The sequence below is a fragment of the Pezoporus flaviventris genome, unplaced genomic scaffold, assembly GCF_033815535.1.
Source record: "Pezoporus flaviventris isolate CSIRO_AGI_PZ_B2104156 unplaced genomic scaffold, CSIRO_AGI_Pfla_v1 ptg000014l, whole genome shotgun sequence".
Taxonomy (NCBI): Eukaryota; Metazoa; Chordata; class Aves; order Psittaciformes; family Psittacidae; genus Pezoporus; species Pezoporus flaviventris.
In genome coordinates, this window is record NW_026892562.1 from 486846 (window position 1) to 507197 (window position 20352).

General features: G+C 39.3%; 1 protein-coding gene across 3 annotated transcripts in view; it reads right to left on the reverse strand.

Moving 5' to 3' along the window:
• The window catches only part of NAV2 (neuron navigator 2), a 400494-nt gene that overhangs the window by 30538 nt on the left and 349604 nt on the right, over positions 1 to 20352 (reverse strand). For all 3 annotated transcript variants that reach the window (XM_061453111.1, XM_061453110.1, XM_061453109.1), the window contains 7 exons: positions 18145 to 18436; positions 16533 to 17235; positions 11571 to 12038; positions 10492 to 10557; positions 9212 to 9256; positions 6886 to 7046; positions 3969 to 4157 (listed from right to left, as the gene is read on the reverse strand). In XM_061453111.1, coding sequence (XP_061309095.1) covers positions 3969 to 4157; positions 6886 to 7046; positions 9212 to 9256; positions 10492 to 10557; positions 11571 to 12038; positions 16533 to 17235; positions 18145 to 18436 — 1924 coding nt within the window. The remainder of the gene's footprint in view (positions 1 to 3968; positions 4158 to 6885; positions 7047 to 9211; positions 9257 to 10491; positions 10558 to 11570; positions 12039 to 16532; positions 17236 to 18144; positions 18437 to 20352) is intronic.

Consider the following 20352-nt stretch of genomic DNA (forward strand, 5'->3'; position numbering starts at 1 on the left):
CTGGAGAGCTGTATTACAGGCATCGATGAGCTGAACATTCCCTATCCCTGCAGGTTTTTTTTGTCTTTGTTTATTGAAACATGCAAAATTACCTTTATTTTTAGAAACAAAATACATTTAACTGAAACTTTAACTCAGACTTCAGGTAACTTCGTACAAATCATACGAAATTGTGTTAAATCACTTCTTCCATCTAAATCCTCCAGCCAAAAAAAGGGCTTAGAAAAGCTGCCACTTTGCTCGTTGCCTACTGCAGTGATCCTACATTCATAATAAATAGGCTCTGCTTTCCCACTTGACATTATATCCTAAGGCAAGGCTGGAAAGAGAAGTAAACAAAGTCTAAGTTGGCTTCTGGATGAATTTACGACAATTTAGAAAACCCACAAGAAAGTAAAAAAAACCCCTCATACCCATTTACTTTTTCTGGTTAATCATACTTTCAATTAAAATGATCTTTATAGTCAGATGTTAAGGACAGTACTGCATTAAAAACATAAAAATAACCAGTGTGAGTCAGAGCCAGGAGCTGTCTAATCGCATGCTCCATCTCTGGCTGCAATTGTAGCCCATGTTTACGGAAAGAAATGCAAGGAGCAAGCAGATACCCAGTGATTTTTCCCCACGTACACCTTTGCATCTCTGGGAATCAGCAGACATGGAAATTCCTGAGATGGGAACTGCAATCAGACTGTTATTTTTCATAGCTGCTGTGACCTCTCTAACCATTAATTTCCCTGTTTCTGAATTCACCGACGTGTTGCCTGTATGAAAATCTTTCTATGTTTAGAAATATAGTTCCTTGCAGTTGTTTTTGACTTGCTGCTGAATCATTCAATAAATTCCTTGAGTGTCTCCACACCCCTGTGATATAAAAAGTAATTGATAAACCACCCCATCCTAATGCACTAAATTAGGTATTATCACCTTCCCTCAGACATAATTTTTCCAAGATGAAGATTCCTAATCTATTTTAACCCTCTTCAAGATAGACAGCCCAAAGTACAAGCAATATTGCACAAAGCCACCACTGGATTCATCCAGAGAATATAAGATTATTTTCTGGTTTGCCTCTCTATATTCTTCCTTTGTGCAGTTTTTACTACTAGAGATATATTCAAGACAGCAACCATACCAACTGGTCAGAGAAGAAATAGAGCCCCTTAAAATGTACTGAGACACACGCATTCTTCAGTTAACATCAACTGCACACTGGGACTTTAAAGGAGGAAATGAGACTGAAAACAGAAAAAGGGAAAGAACATGTAACTTTGGGAATCCTACTGCCTTGTAAGACATTACCACTGCACTGTTTGAATGTATCTAAGTTGAGATTTCTAGTCTCAAGGACAACTAAAGAGTTAATACTTTGGTGCAATTACTTTTTAAAGTACCTTCAGATGGCTACTTTAAGGCTATTTAATCAGGAGCCTGAAGGCAGTTAGGCTCTTGATGTGATTCCTGGGTTTTTGCAGTTAACATGCATCTGCACGCAGGCTACAAACCCGAAATTGTTTTGGAGCTATTATTTTCAAGCACTATAAATGCATATGCAAGCATGTGTCATTTTTAATCATAAAATGATAGACTGGCTTGGATTGGAAAGGCTGTGTTTTCTCCCTGAAGTTCAGGATAGTTTGGAGGTTGTTCCTGCTGGCATCTTCCAAGTCCTGAAACCCCTCCTATCAAGAGAGTTATGTACTACAAAACTGACTGATGTTTTGACCTATGTGCTGTGAGAGAACATTGACTGTACTTCACACTGTGGAGACTAAAGAAAAAAAAAAAAAGGCTTTTAAGAATTAATCCTGGCCCTGCTGAAGCTGATACGTTAGATTGTAATCTAACATGCTAATAAGTAATTCAAAAGTAGGCTGGTAAGCTTTATTTAAGACCTGGATTTACACTTGACTGACACTGCCTGATTGCATAAAATCAATCTGTTCATTAACCATAAATTTAATTTCTATAATATTTTTTGATCTATTCTCTCAAAGTGAGGGTGGATTAGATCTGCAGGTTTGAAAGCAGAGGACAAGATAAACGCCCTATTCAGGAACCACATGCACTTATAACTTGTGATTCCCTGAGAAGTTAACCCTAACCTGAAGCCAAATATAAGAAGACTTCACCTAAACATACATTCCATCAGGTAAAATATTTTTGTCCTTTTAGGTGCCAAAAATTTAGGGAAATCTGGAAGGTACTTCTTCGGCATATTCATGGTAGGGTCAAATTCCTTCCTTGTATATAGAAGTTATCTTTTTTCCACTGCTTTCAAGTTCTTAACTTGGCAGAGTTTTCTTGGACTTCATTTTTATTACATGAATTCAAAACACTTTGTAGAGCTTTTCACATGGCTCTTCCCTTTTATTTTTTTTAAATGGTTCCTCCTCAAACACGCCATACTTATTATTCTTCCAAATTAGCCTCCCTGCTGGACAAGAATTTCTGAATTATAAGGTCCAGTTTAACCTCCATGCCAAAATGGATTTGCTGCAAACCTAAAAGACTAAGGTTACATTTTTTTGAGGATGTCTTCAATAAAACTGGAGTAAGTTTTGCTGTAGTAGCTGTTTTACTAAATCATTTAAATTTATTGAAGATGCAGTGATTTAAATTCCTTCACAGATTACATTAAGGAACTCTTCAGTAAGATCAGGACTTTTCATCACAGAATGGAATTCAACTGACTAAATATTTGGTAACCTCTGACTGTTCACAATCACACAGCTTTCTGAAACCATGGCACTAACTAATGTTAATTCCTTCAATGACAAGAGTTTTCAGTCCTACAGCATTATTCTAATCGTTTTCAACCTATTGAAGATCCCCAGCCACAGGCCTCTCAAATACAATTAAATGTCATGGAGTTAAACTGGCTAAATTCAACATTAAATTAACCCCGAACCTTTCTGGAGCCATATCCAATATACATTTTTTATCTCTTCCAATAGCAGAAAACTGATGGGATAACCAGTATCTCTGGCAAAGGTGCCTGGCTCTAGGGGAGCAGCAACAACAGGGCACTGGTATTAACACTGCAGAGTAAAGTGCAGATCTTCAGTGGTGGGGAAACCAAGCCAGCAAAGGCTTGTGTGCCCAGGAGTGATAAAGTACTTGATAGCCAAGCAAACTTCTAATCCTTGCCCGGAAGCAGATTTAAGACTCAAAGATCTAATGCTGAAAGCACTTCCTATAACCTTCTTATGAACCACTCCCAGCACTCACCCCATGCTTGATTTCTCAAACTGTAACACTTTAGGGTTTTAATCTATGCTCATAGCTACTCCTGCTACTGCCACTGATCAGTAGCAACTAAACTAAATGCTTATTTATAGGTGAAGGGCTTTGTCTTGTTTTATTTACATGGGGGCTTCTTTTATCAGCTATGATTACATATTTGAAAAGACTACACGGAACTAAAAAGAAAAGCCTAGATGTTTTGAAGTTTCCCTCCTGTAGAAGCTTTGTGGTATCAACCCAGGACACTCAGCAGGAATAAAAAGTAAAGACAATTTGAATACAGATGAAATACTGGAAAAATTAATTGGGACAGAAACAACAGGCTGGCCAATATCAATTATTTATACTACATAGAGAATTGTGAAAGCCCAAGTTCAGGAGAACAATCCTATTTAAGGGAACACTAATACGCGCACTTTAAGTGTGAACTAGTCATTTTGAGATTACCAAAAACGATATGCTTATACTTTCTTCAACAGTGATAATCTAGGTACAACACTTGCATACCTTCCTATGCTCAGCCGAAAGGACTGTTGAATAAATAAAACCAGAACAATGATGACTAGGACTGAGGTTTTTATCTAATAATGAGAGCTCTGCTCAGAGTGAACCATGCTCTGAAGCCACCCTTATGCTGACCTGAAAAGCACTAAATGTATACTCGGTTTATGTGAGAATACCATCTCCTGATCACTTCCAGCACCATCACATACTTTACTTACCTTCTTCAAAGCCATCACGAAAAGAGCCGGACCGGCTCATAGTTCTGCTTTTCTCATCCAGAGACATGGAGCTGTTCCTGAAGCGTGTGTCGCTATAGGGGTCATAAGGACCATCTGCATTGGAAAGGCTGTGGGTCCGTAGCATGGCTGGATTTGACAGGCTCATCTGGGCTGCAGTGGTTGGGCTTGCTATAAGGTGAAGAACAAACACCAATTTATTTGCTTGACTACAGATTGTCATACCTAATTTTTGTGCAACTACCACAGGAGTCCTGTTTTTTTTTGTTTTCAAGATACAAATTTTTGATGTCACCCACTCCAGACCTCTGTTATTTTTCTAAATTCAATGAATTCAAGTCAGAGGTATGCAAACCAAGCTAAGTGAGTAAGAAAACTCAAACAAATAGGGTAATTTCAAATGTTGCTTGATATGTCTATGCTTCTAAAGACAAGCTCAGTCAACTCAGTAACACCTTGTAGGCATGAATTAATTAACCCCCCCTTTAACTGGCAACAGCCCTTCCTCCAGAAGGACTAAAACGCCCGAAAGAATTGAAACTAGCATTTTGCCTATTCAGAACAGGCCTTGTGAACTATCCCTTCAAAGCCTTCAAGTTCTCAAAACCGAACATTTTCATATGTATTTAAGTCAGAAATTTTAAGACCCTAGTTTCCTACTAGTTTTATATTTTAGAATTGTTTCTTTCCACTGTGAGCTCCTAAGAATTAAACAACTTAAAATCTGCCTAAACCAATACTCTCCCAAAGAGCATTTAGAGTCAAAAACACCTAGTGCAATTTAACATTTTTTTAAACAAATTTTCTGCTAAAATTATACATGCTATTTACAAAGAACTAGTTGATTTGGGGGAGAAAATGAAAGCAACAAAATCACTGTTCAACTGGCAGGTTCCCCCTGGTGTGCTGTCAATGCCTACTTCTATATACACCATCAAATGATACAGACTATTGTAGAAGATAAAATAATTTAGTTTAAAGATGCTCAGCTTTGATACCAACACTTTCTATTTAACTGGTGGTGAGGCACTGGAACAGGTTGCCCAAAGAAGTGGTAAATGCTCCATCACTGACAGGGTTCCAGTCCATGCTGGACAGAGGTTTGGGGGACATGGTCTAGTGTGAGGGGTCACCGTTCATGGCAGGGGGTTGGAACTAGATAATCTTAAGGTCCTTTCCAACCCAAACCATTCTGTGACGCTGTGATTTAATGACCTCTCTTGACTCCCAATATCTCCAAGCTCTTAAGAACACAGAAAAACCTTTTTTTTTCTTTATTAAAATTGCTTGTGGCAAAACCAGCTTTTGAACCTTATTAAGGTAAATAATCTTCAATTTTCTCCATAAAGAGTTAACTTTCTGGGCCTATGATGATACTTCTTCAGCATTTTTTCTGACCATCAAAGTACTTTCATGGCAGTTTGTTAGCTGCTGGCAATGTAATTATACTGGGTGTATAGTCAGCTGAACTTTTGTTAAGTGTCAGTGGTTTTGTTGGTTTATTTAAAGCTGTTTGTTTAATCTGTTTCTTTTCAGTGCACTCCAAGAAAGGCTCTAAAAGGTCACTGCTGTGCCAGAAATAAGTGACTGTGTCTAAGTTGCTGCTAACTCACATAAGCCTATACCTATGAAGTTCTTAACTAGTCACATATTATTTATCGTTCTGGAAAAGATGGAGTGGCTTCTGAAAATCAGAAAGAAACAGAAAACATCTGTTCAGTGTAGTACTTTCCAAATGGCATTTAACTTAAAGACAATATATTTACTGTTAGGGTTGATTTATATACCTAACCAAATTGCAAAGGCAACTAAGTGATATTTAATCAGTGCACCAGAGATGAGCACTACCAGAGCTTTAGATGAGGTTATTTCACCTTTTGATATAGTCAACTAAAATCTGCAATGCTTTATGGATCCTGTCAATCAACTTTTATTGTTTCCTTCATTTAAAAAGGGTTTTCTTTTATCAATGCAGTAAAGTGAAAGAATGGTACTTTTTTCTGAATTAAAATTCTTCTGAGTAGGAGGGCTGGAACTCGATTATCTTTAAGGTCCCTTCCAACCCAAACCATTCTATGATTCTATGAAATGCAATTATTACATAATATGTCAGACTGAACTTTTACACAATTGTCAAAGAAGCTACCTGTAAAATACATACCAAGATAAAATATCTCAAATTGATGAGACTGGCACATATAGTAAGTAATATTAATAAACAGGGTAAGCAACACCTTAAGTCCTTTAAACACCCCAATGTGTGATATTCACTAACAGCTCCACCAAACAGCTCACAATTATATTAAGACACCTGATTATCCCCAGGGAAGTATTTTCAAAGAGTTACTCCAAATATGCCACCTTTGGGCATACAGAATTGTTGAATCACAGAATCAGCTAGGTTGGAAAAGATCTCTAAGATCATCAAGTTCAACCACTGCTCCAGCACTGCCAAGGCCACCACTAAACCATGTCACTAAGGGCCTCATCTACACAGTTTGTGAACACTTCCAGGGATGGAAACTCCACCACTGCCCTGGGCAGCCTGTTCCAATGCTTGAACACCCTCTCCGGGAAGAAACTGTTCCTAATATCCAGTCTAAACCTCCCCTGGTGCAGCTTGAGGCTGTTTCCTCTTGTTCAATCACTTGTTAGTTGAGAGAAGAGAGCAGCCACTTCCTGGCTCCACCTTCCTTTCAGGTAGTTGTAGAGAGCAATAAGGTCCCTCTGAGCCTTCAGAAAATGAGATAATAATGCTAATTAGTCACGCATTTCAATGAACGCGTCCTGAGTTTGAATGTGGGACTCAGAGCCTCTAGAAGAAAATTATATTGTGTAATATGCTTTTTTCAAGACACATGAGGTATTGCTATGATTATTCAAACGGATAAGTATTTACCGAGCTGTGAGAAGTTAAATCTAGTTCCAGAGGGTGATGTTACGCTGGATCCAGATGAAAAAGGGGAATTGCCAGCAGTATCCTGAAGTCCTCCCGCTGAATGGGAGCGTAGCCATTCTTTAGCATCGTCTTGATTACGGAGCTGGGAGGACGGAGCATACCTGCAAAAACAGTTATTTAAGAATGGCTGACATTTATTTATTTAAAGTAAAAGAAAACCCTAACATGAAATGTCACAAGACCTGGGAAGGAGAGAGGGAAAGAAAGATGGTGGAAGAATGCTCACATAAAATTTAAGGATTAAAATGATATAAACCCAATGTAACTCTAAATTAAGGTGCTGCTCCAAGCTGTTTTTAAGCTGTTCCTAATTCATTCCCCCTCTCTTTAGGGAAAAGAAAAACCCCACAAACTCCATTTCTATGGCTTCGGAAGTAGCCGAACTAGTAGTGAACAAAAAGCTACAGACAGTACTTGTGCACTGTGGCACTGTAGAGTAAAAAATAGGGTATGTTCCATAGTACGATTTAAAAATAAAGCTATAATATGGAAATCCTTTCATTTCCCTAAAGCTATACTAAAATTCTATCAGTAGTTTAGTCTCCTGGTACATCACTAAGCTTATCTGGCTTTTTATCATGTACCCAAATTCAAGTCAACAAAGCCATTATCAGATTTTCAGCAAGCTGTGACACAATCATTCGTATTCCAGAGACATGAAATACAATGGCCTGTGGAGATGTAGCCTGTTGAGTTCAAAACTAATAGCATTAAATCATCATAGAGGAGACAATGTTTAGCCTTTTCTGAAGGCAAAGAAAAAAGCAGAAACATTGTCTATGCCAACATCAATGGCAAAACACCCACTGTTTTTGGCTTAAGCAAAGTTTTAAATCTGCTTCTGCTTATGCCTGAAAAATAGGGATGCTACCACACGTGTTATGTGAAATACGTGATAGGATGCAGGTATCAACAGAAAGAGCTTCATGGAAACACTCATTTGCTAATGGATTTCAGTGCCTGTCTTATGCTCTGCCATCCGCTTTTGAGAAATATTTATGAGTTTCTAGCTCTCCTTCCAAAAACACTTGAAGCCTATTATTAGTTGATATTATCTATTTAATCAATCAGCTTCCCTCCAACTACTGTATACAGTAAGATACCACTTACGAAGACTGTCTTAAATCCATGTGAACACTACAATAAGTAACACTGCAAAAACTCAAAACCACTTTCAAAAAATGCTTTTATTCATTCTGCTGCTTATGCCTCAACACTTAAGCAACAGTCCTTGACTATCTGCATCTCTTCAACTTCACACGTACATCAGTTTATAAAAAAAGGAGCTTTTAAAAAGCCAGTTTAACACATTAAGGCATTCTGCTTTTCAGCACTAATACCTACCTGTTCAGCACTCAAATGTTTGGGTATTAAAAGAGAGTCCTTACTTATTAGAGACATACATGAGAACAACAGAAACATTTTAAACCAAATGCCATTTTAAGAACAGCTTTTAGCACTTGGCTTCACGGGCCGAAGAACATTGTATAAGGCACAGAATAAATTACAGCTTCAATTTCAACGTATCAACCCAGTAATCCCAGAAGCTGCATTAAGCAATTTGGAGGCTGTACTTTTCCATATTGTCTAAGATAGCTTCAGTGAATTTTGCAATACTTAAAGCATTTAATTACTACACCTGATGTTGATTATCTTGCTAGAATTGCTTAGATCAATAGAAAAATCTTTTTTTCGGTGTGGTTTTTTCATGTTAGAAAACCTTACAGAGAGATACAAAATGTATGAGGAGACAACTGCCAGAAGTTTGTCTGGGGATTTTGTTTTCTTTTCTAAAGGAGTAGAAGTTATCCCTAAGAGTCCTCTATCTCTAGGTATTCTGAAGCAAATTTTTTTTTTTTTTTAATTACTATGTCCAATCTCATCCTAAAAGGTTTGGCAGGATATGGAAAATCTTTCCTATTTGTATATCAACATCAAGGGTTCCAGGTAGAAAATTATCTCAAGCCATTCCTTGTAATAGCCACAAAAGCTGCAAAATTATTGTTTTCAAGTCATGCCAAGTGATGGTTTATGAGATGCTTTTCAGCAAGCAAAAGCCACAGTTCTTGCTTAAGCAGAGAAAGCACTTGACTTAAAAAAAATTGACACAGCAGTCAGTGCCTTGAGGATTAAAGAAAGAATAAAAGAAAAAGAAATAATATTGTTGCCACCTCTTGCAAACTGTGACCACCACCACCACCATCCACAACAGAAACACAAAGCAAACTCCAAAGCCACAACAAAAGCTGTGTGGAAACATGAATACCTGAGTCCCTTCTTAGGCAAAGTGTTCCTATCAAGATGTGGGTCGCTGCAGAAAAGTTAAAAGAAAAGAACTTCAGAGAAGAACAAATGGGAAGGCATCAGACCAGAATGAAGGATGTACAAATATCTGCATCACCTTTTCAGAGGAAAAGGTGCTGGGGCCTTCCTACAGAAACATGCAAAAACCTCCTTGGACAGGTGTGGATCTGCACAAACATGCATCTGGTACCATGCCAATGAATCTCATCTGTTCACAACGTGATCTTGCCATTGCTTCTACCCACAACAAACAAAAATGGTTCTTTAAATGTCAAGCTTAAAACTGTGCTTTTCAGCAGACATGAGGTAGACTATTTGTGAAAACTGATGAGCATCTTCAAGTCCAAAAACCACCTTCCTGTCATTTCTTTCAGCAGACACTGTTTAGGGAATGCAGCTAATTAATTTTATGCAGCTGCAATGTATAGCAGTAAAAGTGTTGAGCCCAGACTGTTTCAATTTCCAAATCTCAGCTTAAATTCCATTAACACAGCAAACTGACTCTATCAGTCACCCAAGCCTCACATATTTATGTCTTCACAACTGGTGAAATTGTAACTAAGCAGAATCTGTTAATTTGTTTTCTTAAGAAAATATCCATGTTCTTAAATGAATTCATTTCATGACAATCCTTACAGCTAAATTACAGCATGGGACTAATTAAAATCATAGCAGTGAGTAGAAGTGAGCTAGACTGCTCGGATTTGGGTCTTTTCCTAATTTTAGCATTCATCTTTAGAAGGATGGGTGCACCCAAATCTCTGTGGAACACTCATGAGCCAAACTGCAATAGAAAACTGACAACACAGAATGACATGGGGACTACACGACAAAAACGACAGGCCTGAAAGGCAGTGGGAAAAGCAGCATGCCAGAGGGATGCTGAAATGCTAGTGAGAGTTTAGACTGGTAGAAAGAAAAAGCACAATATTTTCAAATTGCCTTTGGAAAAGAACTGAGGGGGAGGAAAAAAAATACCCCTTCCCCTTAAATCAAAAGATGTTCCCAGTAACAAAGTAACACCAAACCCAGGCCAACTCTGCCATTCTCCAGACTGATTTAGGCAGATACATGACGTGTTTGAGGGGACTCTCACTGGCATGTCTTTGTGTCAGCTCACACCTGAACGATGAACACAGCAGAGGACTCAAGTGAGCAGTCTGTCACAAAACAATTTGCTTCACTGAGATGGGCAACAAAACCTACAGCCTTGTGCATACTCCTGTCCTGAGACAGCATTACCTGTCCTGTCTCCTGGGCAAAGTATTTCGGCAGAATTTGGGGCTAGCAGCAGGGGAAGAAAGAGGGCTAGAAGAACCAGTCCAACAAGATAGAAAACAAGAGAAGGAATATTAGAATGAAAAGAGAACAGAAAGGAGTTACAATAAAGCACAAACGGAAACCCAAACTCTCAAGAACGTTACATTCAGCGGTAATTTTTTCCACTGACATGCAACTACGGAAATGTTTCTACCTGACTGTGTAATGACACATCAGGATAGGGCTGACTTGCAATGCTTGCAAGGGTACTACTGCCTTTTACAAAACATGTCTCAAAGACCATGCACTGCAAGTCATTTTCTGGTTTATACCAATGTTAGCTCCATGTTAATACAGCTCTGATGTTGAAAAAGTGGTCCCATTCCCTCCTCCCTGCTCAGTCTGCTCCCAGGTCCTGCTCTGTGTGTCCACACAGATACTGATAAATTTCATTGTGTAAGGAGCTGGGGAACTGATCAGTCTGAAACACAGTTCAGGTGACCATTTTTTAGTTGGATCCATCTCCAAGTCAGGTTCACTAAGCATTCACATGACTGCCTGTACCGAAACATTGCAGGAACAACTGGAGAAAGGACACAGCAGCAGTGAGAGGCTGAGAAGGGATCAAGTGACTAAGGAAACAGGGGTATCTCTTCAGCACGACTTCCAGCTTAAAAGCCTATCAAATGTTATAAACAAGAAGTTTAAAATAAAACAGCTGGCTTCTCAAATCAAAATAATAATGGGTTTTTTTTGAATATCACTAACAGAAGGCCTTTTTAAGGGTAACAGAGGACGCAAAATTCAAATATTGGATAGAAAGAAAACCTGTCACGTTGGCTACCACAGCAAATGAAAACCTCACCTGAACCCATCCTCTTGCTCTGAACTGGGCTCCTTGCCTGGAATGACTTCTTTGTATGTTCTAATAATACTATTCAGTATCAGCTTTTGAGAAGCACAACCTGATTTCTATCTGCACCATTGGCTACTGCTGCCAGGTCTTAATTCACATTTGAGATACAACCAAACATACGGAAATGAGAGAAAAACCCACTAACCTTTCGGACAATGTGGTCTTAACACTGTTGGTTCGGACAAAGGGAGTCAGAGAATCATCTTTAGAGGCTGGAATCAAGCCACTGGAGGAGTTATGGCTCAGCCCACCTCCACTGCTTAGAGAGATATCAATGGATTCACAGCTGGTATGAAGACTGCTGACAGACTGATATCCAATGCCATCCTTGCTAACAGCAGAAGAGCTACTTGCGTTGGTACCCCATGTTAAACTGTTGGAAGGAGCTGAATGTGCTGAACTGGGACTTGAAGCTAATGGAGACTGGTTCAGATCTGTGTTTTTACTATACAGGGGACTGCTGCCCCCACTGCTCAGCATACCACTGCCAGATGGCGAATCCAGATTTCCCTGCTGGTTCATAGTAGCGTGAGGATTGGAGATGACTACTGAGTTTTTCATATTTTCAGCTGTTGTGATGGGAACTTGTTTATTAGGCTTGCCACCAAAAAGTCTGTACAAAAGACAACATGAAAAAATACATAAAATGGAGTATGAAATGCAAGAGTATTTTATATCTAGACCATATAACTTCTTAGCTGCACAAAAACAAGATTAAGTAAATGATTCTAGATTGGACATATGCAACTATAAATTTATGAATCCTCTCGTTTTCACTTCACCTCCAATAAAGCCCAGAGACAATTACGAGAGCTTCAAATCTATCTTAGGTGTGTCTACTCTGAATCTTGGAAATACTACTTTCACAAAGCTAAAGTACAGCTTCAATAGAACTAAAATAAAGCCAGATCATCTTCTGCTCCTTTAAGGAAAAAGGATACTAGAGGAACACTGCACTGATTAATCTGAAGCATGGAATTACCACAGAAGTTGAAAGCCTGTCCAGGTAAATTCTGTGCAAATCACCAAATGCTCTGTACAGAAGCAGCACTTGTTGCGATGTAACATGAAAACTATGTACTGGTATCAAATGTAGGTTTGTATCATTTCAGGAGCCAAGATGGCTGGAAACTATTAATTTCTGAGTGCAGAATGAGATTTTACCTGCTTTGGCACCTGGGATTGGCTCAGTAAAAGATTAGCTGAGTCCCAGAACTAGTGCAAGGAAGGGAATGCAAAAGCATGGCTGGAGAAGGATGACTGCAGCATGCCCAGTTTGCATCACTGTTGCCTGTGATGCAGCTGCACTGCCAATGAAGAAAGTATTTCAGTTCCCTCATTAACAGGCAACAGGAAAGTTCTCAACAGTGCAAAACTGTCTTTCTTAGAAGCAAACATGCTTCAGACCAGATTATCAATCATTCCAGGACTGATCCTCAAAATTATAAAGGAAGCATTATCTGTTGACTCTAGCTGCAAACATCCCACCCCAAAACACTGCTTCTGTTTCTACCACTTGGCTCCAGTAACTGCCTTTGCAACCTTAGTTTTCCTCACACATATCTATATGGATTTGCTTCTTTGTTATCAACAGTGTGGAGTACTGGGGATGAAATCTTCCAAAGGGGTATCTATCAGACTGTAGTCCTCAGAAGAGAGGACTACAGCACTTCTATACAAGAGCCCCTGCAGATTTACAGGTGGGTAAGCACCAAGCAGACTTTTCTATGCTTTTTAGTATTTCCAGGTTGTATGCACAACACATGCACACTAAGGCACTTTGTCCAACACTTCTCAGAAACACAAGGCCTGTAACATAGCTGGGCACCCTGCACACACGTACAGTAAGCCCAGTGATGCCCACAAGCACTGTACTTACTGCACAGGTGCTACCTGCAGCTCCAAAGTACCTGTGCAAGATACATGGAATGCATCTGAAGTGGATGGCTGCTGCTGCATGCTTGCCACAACGCACCTGCACAACATTGCTGGATCAGGATAAGATGTACATCTACACCTATCTCATCATCCAGCATTGCTCTGTGCCATCATCAAAAGGAGCGTTACCAGCAGGTCGAAGGAGGTGATCCTGCCCCTTTACTCTGCTCTTGCGAGACCTCACCTAGAGTATTGTGTGCAGTTCTGGTGTCCTCACATAAAAAGGACATGGAACTGTTGGAACAAGTCCAGAGGAGGGCCACGAGGATGATCAGGGGACTGGAGCACCTCCTGTATGAAGACAGGCTGAGAAAGTTGGGGCTGTTCAGCCTGGAGAAGAGAAGGCTGTGTGGAGACCTCATAGCAGCCTTCCAGTATCAGAAGGGGGCCTATAAAGATACTGGGGAGGGACTCTTCATTAGGGACTGTAGTGGTAAGACAAGGTGTGATGAGTTAAAACTTAAACAGGGGAAGTTCAGATTGGATATAAGGAGGAAGTTCTTAAAGGGTGGTGAAGCACTGGAATGGGTTGACCAGGGAGGTTGTGAATGCTCCATACTTGGTGGTGTTGTTCAAGGCCAGGTTGGACAGAGCCTTGGGTGACACGGCTTAGTGCGAGGTGCCCCTGCCCATAGCAGGGGGGTTGGAACTAGATGATCTTAAGGTCCTTTGCAACCCTAACCATTCTGTGATTCTATGATCCTATCAGCATAGGATCTCTCAAAAAGAGATTTGTGGTTCACCTGGACATGACACCATGCCTCACTGATTAGAAAACACTGACTTAGACAAGTCAGTCTGAATGATAAAACCCATTCCTACAGTGATTTAGAGACATTTTGAGTCTAGGTTTTATTTAATCTTATTAGAGTATAAGGAAGATGTCTAACCACGGCCTTCAGCGGCAATACCAGTTTAGGGTATTCCTGCTCCTGCGCCATTGGACTGGGGGCACTGTACTCTTATGAGATATAATCTTGGAGCTTATAAAGACCCCAACCACAAAACAGTTTTACAAGCTGCTTTTAAGCTATGCAGCTTCACAACCTCAAACTGCTTCATGGCCCCTCTAATACAACTGAAAGGATGGCTGTACTGTGAAGAAACATATTACTGCTGCAGCCAGTGTCTGGTTGAACTGCAACCTCGCAACAAAACACATTCAGATGTGGTCTGGAGAGCATTCCTTTGAGTCCAGAGAAAATCCAAGTCAGCAAGACAGTCACATTAACACAGAGATTAACTCTGGCAGGATATACTCTACAAAGAAGGATGTCTGTTTACTCCTATCTATTACTGACATCGATATATCTGAGCTGGCTATTGGGTCATGAATGTCTCCCGTACACAGAAAAGCAGCGTATTACATACTGCAAATCATTAAAGGCTAATTTAATAATAAAATACATCAGTATAAGTTATGCTTTTACTTAAGGGACATGCCTGATACATAATACTGGAGCTAAAGGGAATACTGAGAGAACAGACAGGCCCCCATGGCAGAATTACAGAATTTCACTGTTTGCGACAGTGTAAAAGTTACACACATTTACAGACTTACAGGTAACTCTGTATTATTACAAAGGTAAGGTCTCCAATTTACTGGATAATAATCAAAAACTCACAGGGACAAGAGGAAATATGCGAAAAACATTCGCAACCCATCTCAACTGACTCTGAAAATTAAGCTTGAAACCTGTATTCCCATTCTAGAAAGCAGAGAGGCCCAATTCAACTTTAATGCATTTTGGTATGTGACAATTTATAGACAGTCTGGTGACAATCCAACAGTGAAAATTGTAAATCAAAGAAGGGAATAGTTAAATTGAGCCTCAGTGTCTTCTCTTTGAAGTTTCATGTATTTCTAACTTGGACTTCATGATCTTAAAGGTCTTTTCCAACCTAGTTGATTCTATGATTCTAATTTAGCATTTCAATTACATAGCTAGCAATGTGGCTTTCTAGTAACAAATAAATTAATTTCCAATCAAATGTCAAGATTAATGTGCCGGAGGCTTGCAACACTGAAAATCTGCATGTTTCATGGGGTGTACTATAGAAATTAAATGTCTGTTGGAGTTTTTTTCTTGAAGTAGACATTAATGGAAATTAACTGTTCTAAAGGACATGGCTTATCTAATGATAACCAGATATAAAGTATCTTGAATTACCCTCACATAGGCTCTTTAAATAAAACCAGCCATCTAAAAAGAAGCAGTTTACAACTCTTCACAGCATTAGCCTAAGCTGCCATCCCAGCCATTATGCTTGCATTGGTGCTTCAGATGGAATGGCGCTTTCTCACATCACTGGAAGCAGGATGATGTAGCATAACTGTATGGGTATTATGGGCGTCAAGACAAAATGAAATGCAAAACACTGCAACTTGAAACAGACAAGCTCCCTAATGTCAAATTCCACTGAAAAATAATATTAATGGAACCTTTCACCAGTATCAAGGCTTTGAAGCACACTGCATCAACAAATCAATTCCTGACCAATGCAGTGTTAATGTTAAGATAACGCGTGGGGTAGCTGTGGAGAAACAGACTACAGAGAAGATTTTTGTTTAAAAATATATAAGAAAATTTAATGCAACTTAGGCAGTAACTTTTCTTAGGGTTCTTGTACGCAGGTGAATAACCTGATGTTGAGTCCCACAAAACACTGGCCTAATGCACACAGCTGAAAGATTGGTTTGGTACAGGCACGTGAATCTAAGTATAGGAGGTCAATTTATGCTGTTCTCATGATGGAAATCTGAAACACTCTCCTGCTGTCAAGTTATAATTTGATCCACCATTGGAGTACTTCCAGGTTTTTTACATATACATTGGTGCAAGAACTCTTCCGTCACCTTCACGTAAGAAAACTCTTATTCCTTCAGCATGGATGAAGCCTTCACGTCAGATTTTTGCAACACACTCATAATCACAATCGCCAATTTTTTACTCCCCAGATATTCAATTTTTGCTGATGTTGTGTGATGCACTGAGTATTTACAACACTGGCCGACCTGTTTATGTGAAATTCAGTGGAAATACAAAGACTTTGATGCAGGACACTAAATAGTAAGTGCTTCACACAACACAGCCAGGCCTGGCTCGGAGAGTCCTGCTCATTCAGCTTGGACTAACATCATTGCACGATCAACAGATTCAGTGCCTACCTGCGCAAAGTGGGAGAGGCCACATCAGGGTACTTGGCTCCTTGCTGGTGAGTACTTTGAGCTCCACTAGAAGCAGTCTGTGATGCAGGATTCACTTTAACAGAATTACATGAGGCCACGCTTTCGTTGTCAGACGAAATCCCTTTCTCTTTATCAGTCTGATTGACTAATCCTGGCAGAGAGTTTCCAAGGATTACCTTGGCAGGCTCTCTCATTTTTGGGACAGGCAACCCGGCTGACTTGCTGCTTATGTTGGAGTCTATGCTACTTGTGCTAGATCTATTCCCAGCTCCACTTCTGCTATTGGATTTACTGGGCCGGGGTAAACTACGATACTGAAGATTAGTTCGGGCACTAAGTGCTAAGTAGCCATCATCCTGGTTCTGGGAGCCATCCACACTAGTCTTCCGACCAGTGGTCCTACCCATGAGTCCAGATGACTTTGGGATTTTTCCCAGGGTAGCTGATCTACTGGTGATTGTTGCCCCACTGGCAGTGATTATAGTCATGCCTAAGGCTGACCCGCTCTGTTTCTTAAATCCAAATGTATTAGCATTAGCAGCAGTTGCTCTAGTGTTACTTGTGGGAAGCTTTTTGGATTCATCACCACTGCTGCGTCCTGCATCTGATGGGGAACGCTTAACATGTCCAGCTTTAGGAGATAGTCTACCCTTTTCTGATACCTTGGCGTCATCAGTTTTCCCTACAAAAATAGAAAAAGAATTCTAATATTTAATGACTTGAAAAACATCAAGCAAATGATGAAACTCAAAGCAGCATGAAAAGCAAAAGCGTGCTAGCCACCAAGTGTGGATAGAAATCATGATCTAGTCTGCACTGAACTTAGATGCCACTCTAGTTAGAGTTACACATGCAGACTTGCCAGAAGACAGTATGTGGTGTGTTTGCCCCCAAGAATATGAAAAGCAGAACAGTGTTATGTCATACTGACAAGAAAAAATGTTTCCCTCTGTAGCTACTATAGAGGAATCCTCTTTAATCATTAGAAAGAAGCAGTGTTAGGCCATTAGTACAATCTTCCTACAAGGCATTGTTCAAGGAATTATCTAACTTTAACTTTTTCATATACAATTGTGTACATGACCAAATGAGGAGAGGTATTAACTTATATTACTTGATTATGAAAATTCAATCAATTTCCATTCACACATCTGCAAAAGCTAAAATCACTGTACATTTCTAAGAAAGGCCAGAACTAAACAGTGTTTAGTATAAATTAACATGCTGGTTTAGTAAAGGGAAAAACAAAATCTCCTTAACCACACATACTACATGTTCTTACAGTTAACCTTGACTTCAAAAGCTGAAATTATACTATCTATTGTGCATATGGCAGTACTGTGCCCAATAAACAGCTCAGCTTAAGACTAGAGTTGTCATGAAAACAACTTCCATGGTGTATTCCAAAATATGCATTTTCAAATGAACAGAAATAGAAATGTGGACATAAAAGATGCTGCAGAGGTTAAAACAATAACTAAAAATAATGACAGCACTACCTGAAGTTCAGGTTCTGCCTCTGGAAAGTATTTAAACTGTTTTCATACTGAACATACTTTTTGGCTTGTTTCTATCTTACACCTTTTCTCACCTGTTCCAGGTGTCTTTAATGTGCCTGAGGTGGTTGAAGGTTTAGTCCTTGGTGTGGTAATGCCAACTTGAGCTGACATGCCCCGTCGCCAGGAGCCCGTCTGTGAAATAACAGTGTTCTTCCTACCAGAAGTACTTTTATCAGATTCATCTGACACATCAGAGGGATTCCGCCTCCATTTAGATCCTGGCTCCATTTTTATGCCGCTATCAGATCCTCCGTCTGATTTCTTGACTTCATCACTGGACCATAAGGAATTCCGCTCAACCTGGGAATGCTTTTCTGCATCAGTCTAGGACAGATAAGGAATTGCAAATACAACCTTCAGAGCAAGCCCTTCTTTTAAGAAGCTTCATAAATGAGAACCACCAAATGATTCATCAACTCAGTAGTCATTTCTAAGTACCAACAAACATAACATACCTTTGATACAGAAATGTTACACAAAGAAATGACATATCTTTTTAATATGCTAGGGAAAAAAATAATACAAAAACCCTGTAACAGCCATGCCCCTTAGAATAAATAAAGACAAAAAAAAAAAAGAAAAAATCCACTTGATTTATAAAGGACATATTCAGCTCTATGACATTTATAATCCTCCATCTCAAATTTCTGACTAACCCTTCTACCGCAATGCCAAAAAATCCTTTCAAACCTGTGCAGCCAGCTCCCCTTTGTTCTTGCTGCTTTCCTATCTCTTGTCTAGCAATTGATCTCCAGAGTATGAGGAGCCATCTTTTTAAACAGATTTAAAGATATGGAATGCTGTTCATTCTAATCTAATGTAGTAGAAGGACACCCAGAAGCTGAAGAAAAATGAATCCCCAACAACTTTCTAGCAACATTCAAGAGTGACTTAAATATGTATTTTACCATAGTTTTTAATTCACGTTCAGCTCTTAAACACTGTTTACCCTATTTTGCGCAGAATGCACTACTGATCCTTTACGGAGAATTTTGCAAAGCTCAATGTCAAATACAGAATTTTTTCTTTAGCAAGCCTTTGCCTAGTTCTCAGAAATGCTTAAATCTATTGGCCTATATAATTATTTGTAATGTATTCCCAATACATTATAATTTTCTATTGCTAACGATTATTCCTGCAGAATTCTACTTCTCCTGCCAAATGATGCTGATTAATACGGCAAATTTTGTAGTACCATAACTATTTTGCGATCAGGCACAAATGATAAATATTCTCACATCTGACCATCATCCACACAACCACCCTGGCCCTCAAAAGACAGGTGAAGTGCCCTCCAAACATCGCAGTACCATGAAAGACTGACAATTCAACACTTGATCATGAAGTTCCCAAGTAAGAGGCAATAAATTCTGGAAAGATGCTGGAGGGTCATCTCTTCCCTACAGCCTAGGCAGAAGATGAATATACAGTAGTTAAATGGTAGCATCACTTATAAGGATATTATTTTAAATACCCCAAAGCATTATAAAGCTCACAACCTTTTAGTCCTTTTGGATAATCAGAAAAACACAGGAAAGGATGTGTGATCATTTACCATGCTTTAAAAAAACCTATCTATTTTATTCTTTAAGTTCCTAAAGTTTAAGAGTTTCAAGCTTATGACTCTTCCTACCAGATGACACCATTAACATGAAAGAACCTAGGCGAATTGTGGCTTAATTTCCTCTGCTTTTTACTGTAATTATCTTTTTTTAAAGCCTGAAAAACTAGTTAAGCAATCAGTATGTGAAAGCTGACACCACACATCACAATGGTCTTTCTTTATTCATGTGAAATAGTGAGGGCCTGGGTTATTAGTCTGCATATTGAGTCATTACACTAACGACCATTTGCTGATTTATGGATTTAGATACTATTTTCTTGTGCTTTCCTTGTGCTATGCAAATGTTGTTCCCCTGCCTCTCCGTTCAGAGACAGCAACACAGAACAGCTTGATTAAAACACTGCTTTCTAACTTCTTCCTTTTCTTTACGGCTGCAAAGTGTGGGGATGATTATCTTTCTAGTTATGACCATTGGTAGGTGTGCAATAAATTCACAGTGTGACTCTTCTGATGTCCTGTCTTCCTCTAAAATCATAATTTCATTCAAACGTCTCCTAGATTTATGTATCATACAATCCCAGACTGGTTTGGGTTGGAAGGGACCTTAAAGCTCATTCAGTTCCAATCTCATGCCACCGGAAGGGACACCTTCCACTAGACCAGGTTGTTCCAAGCC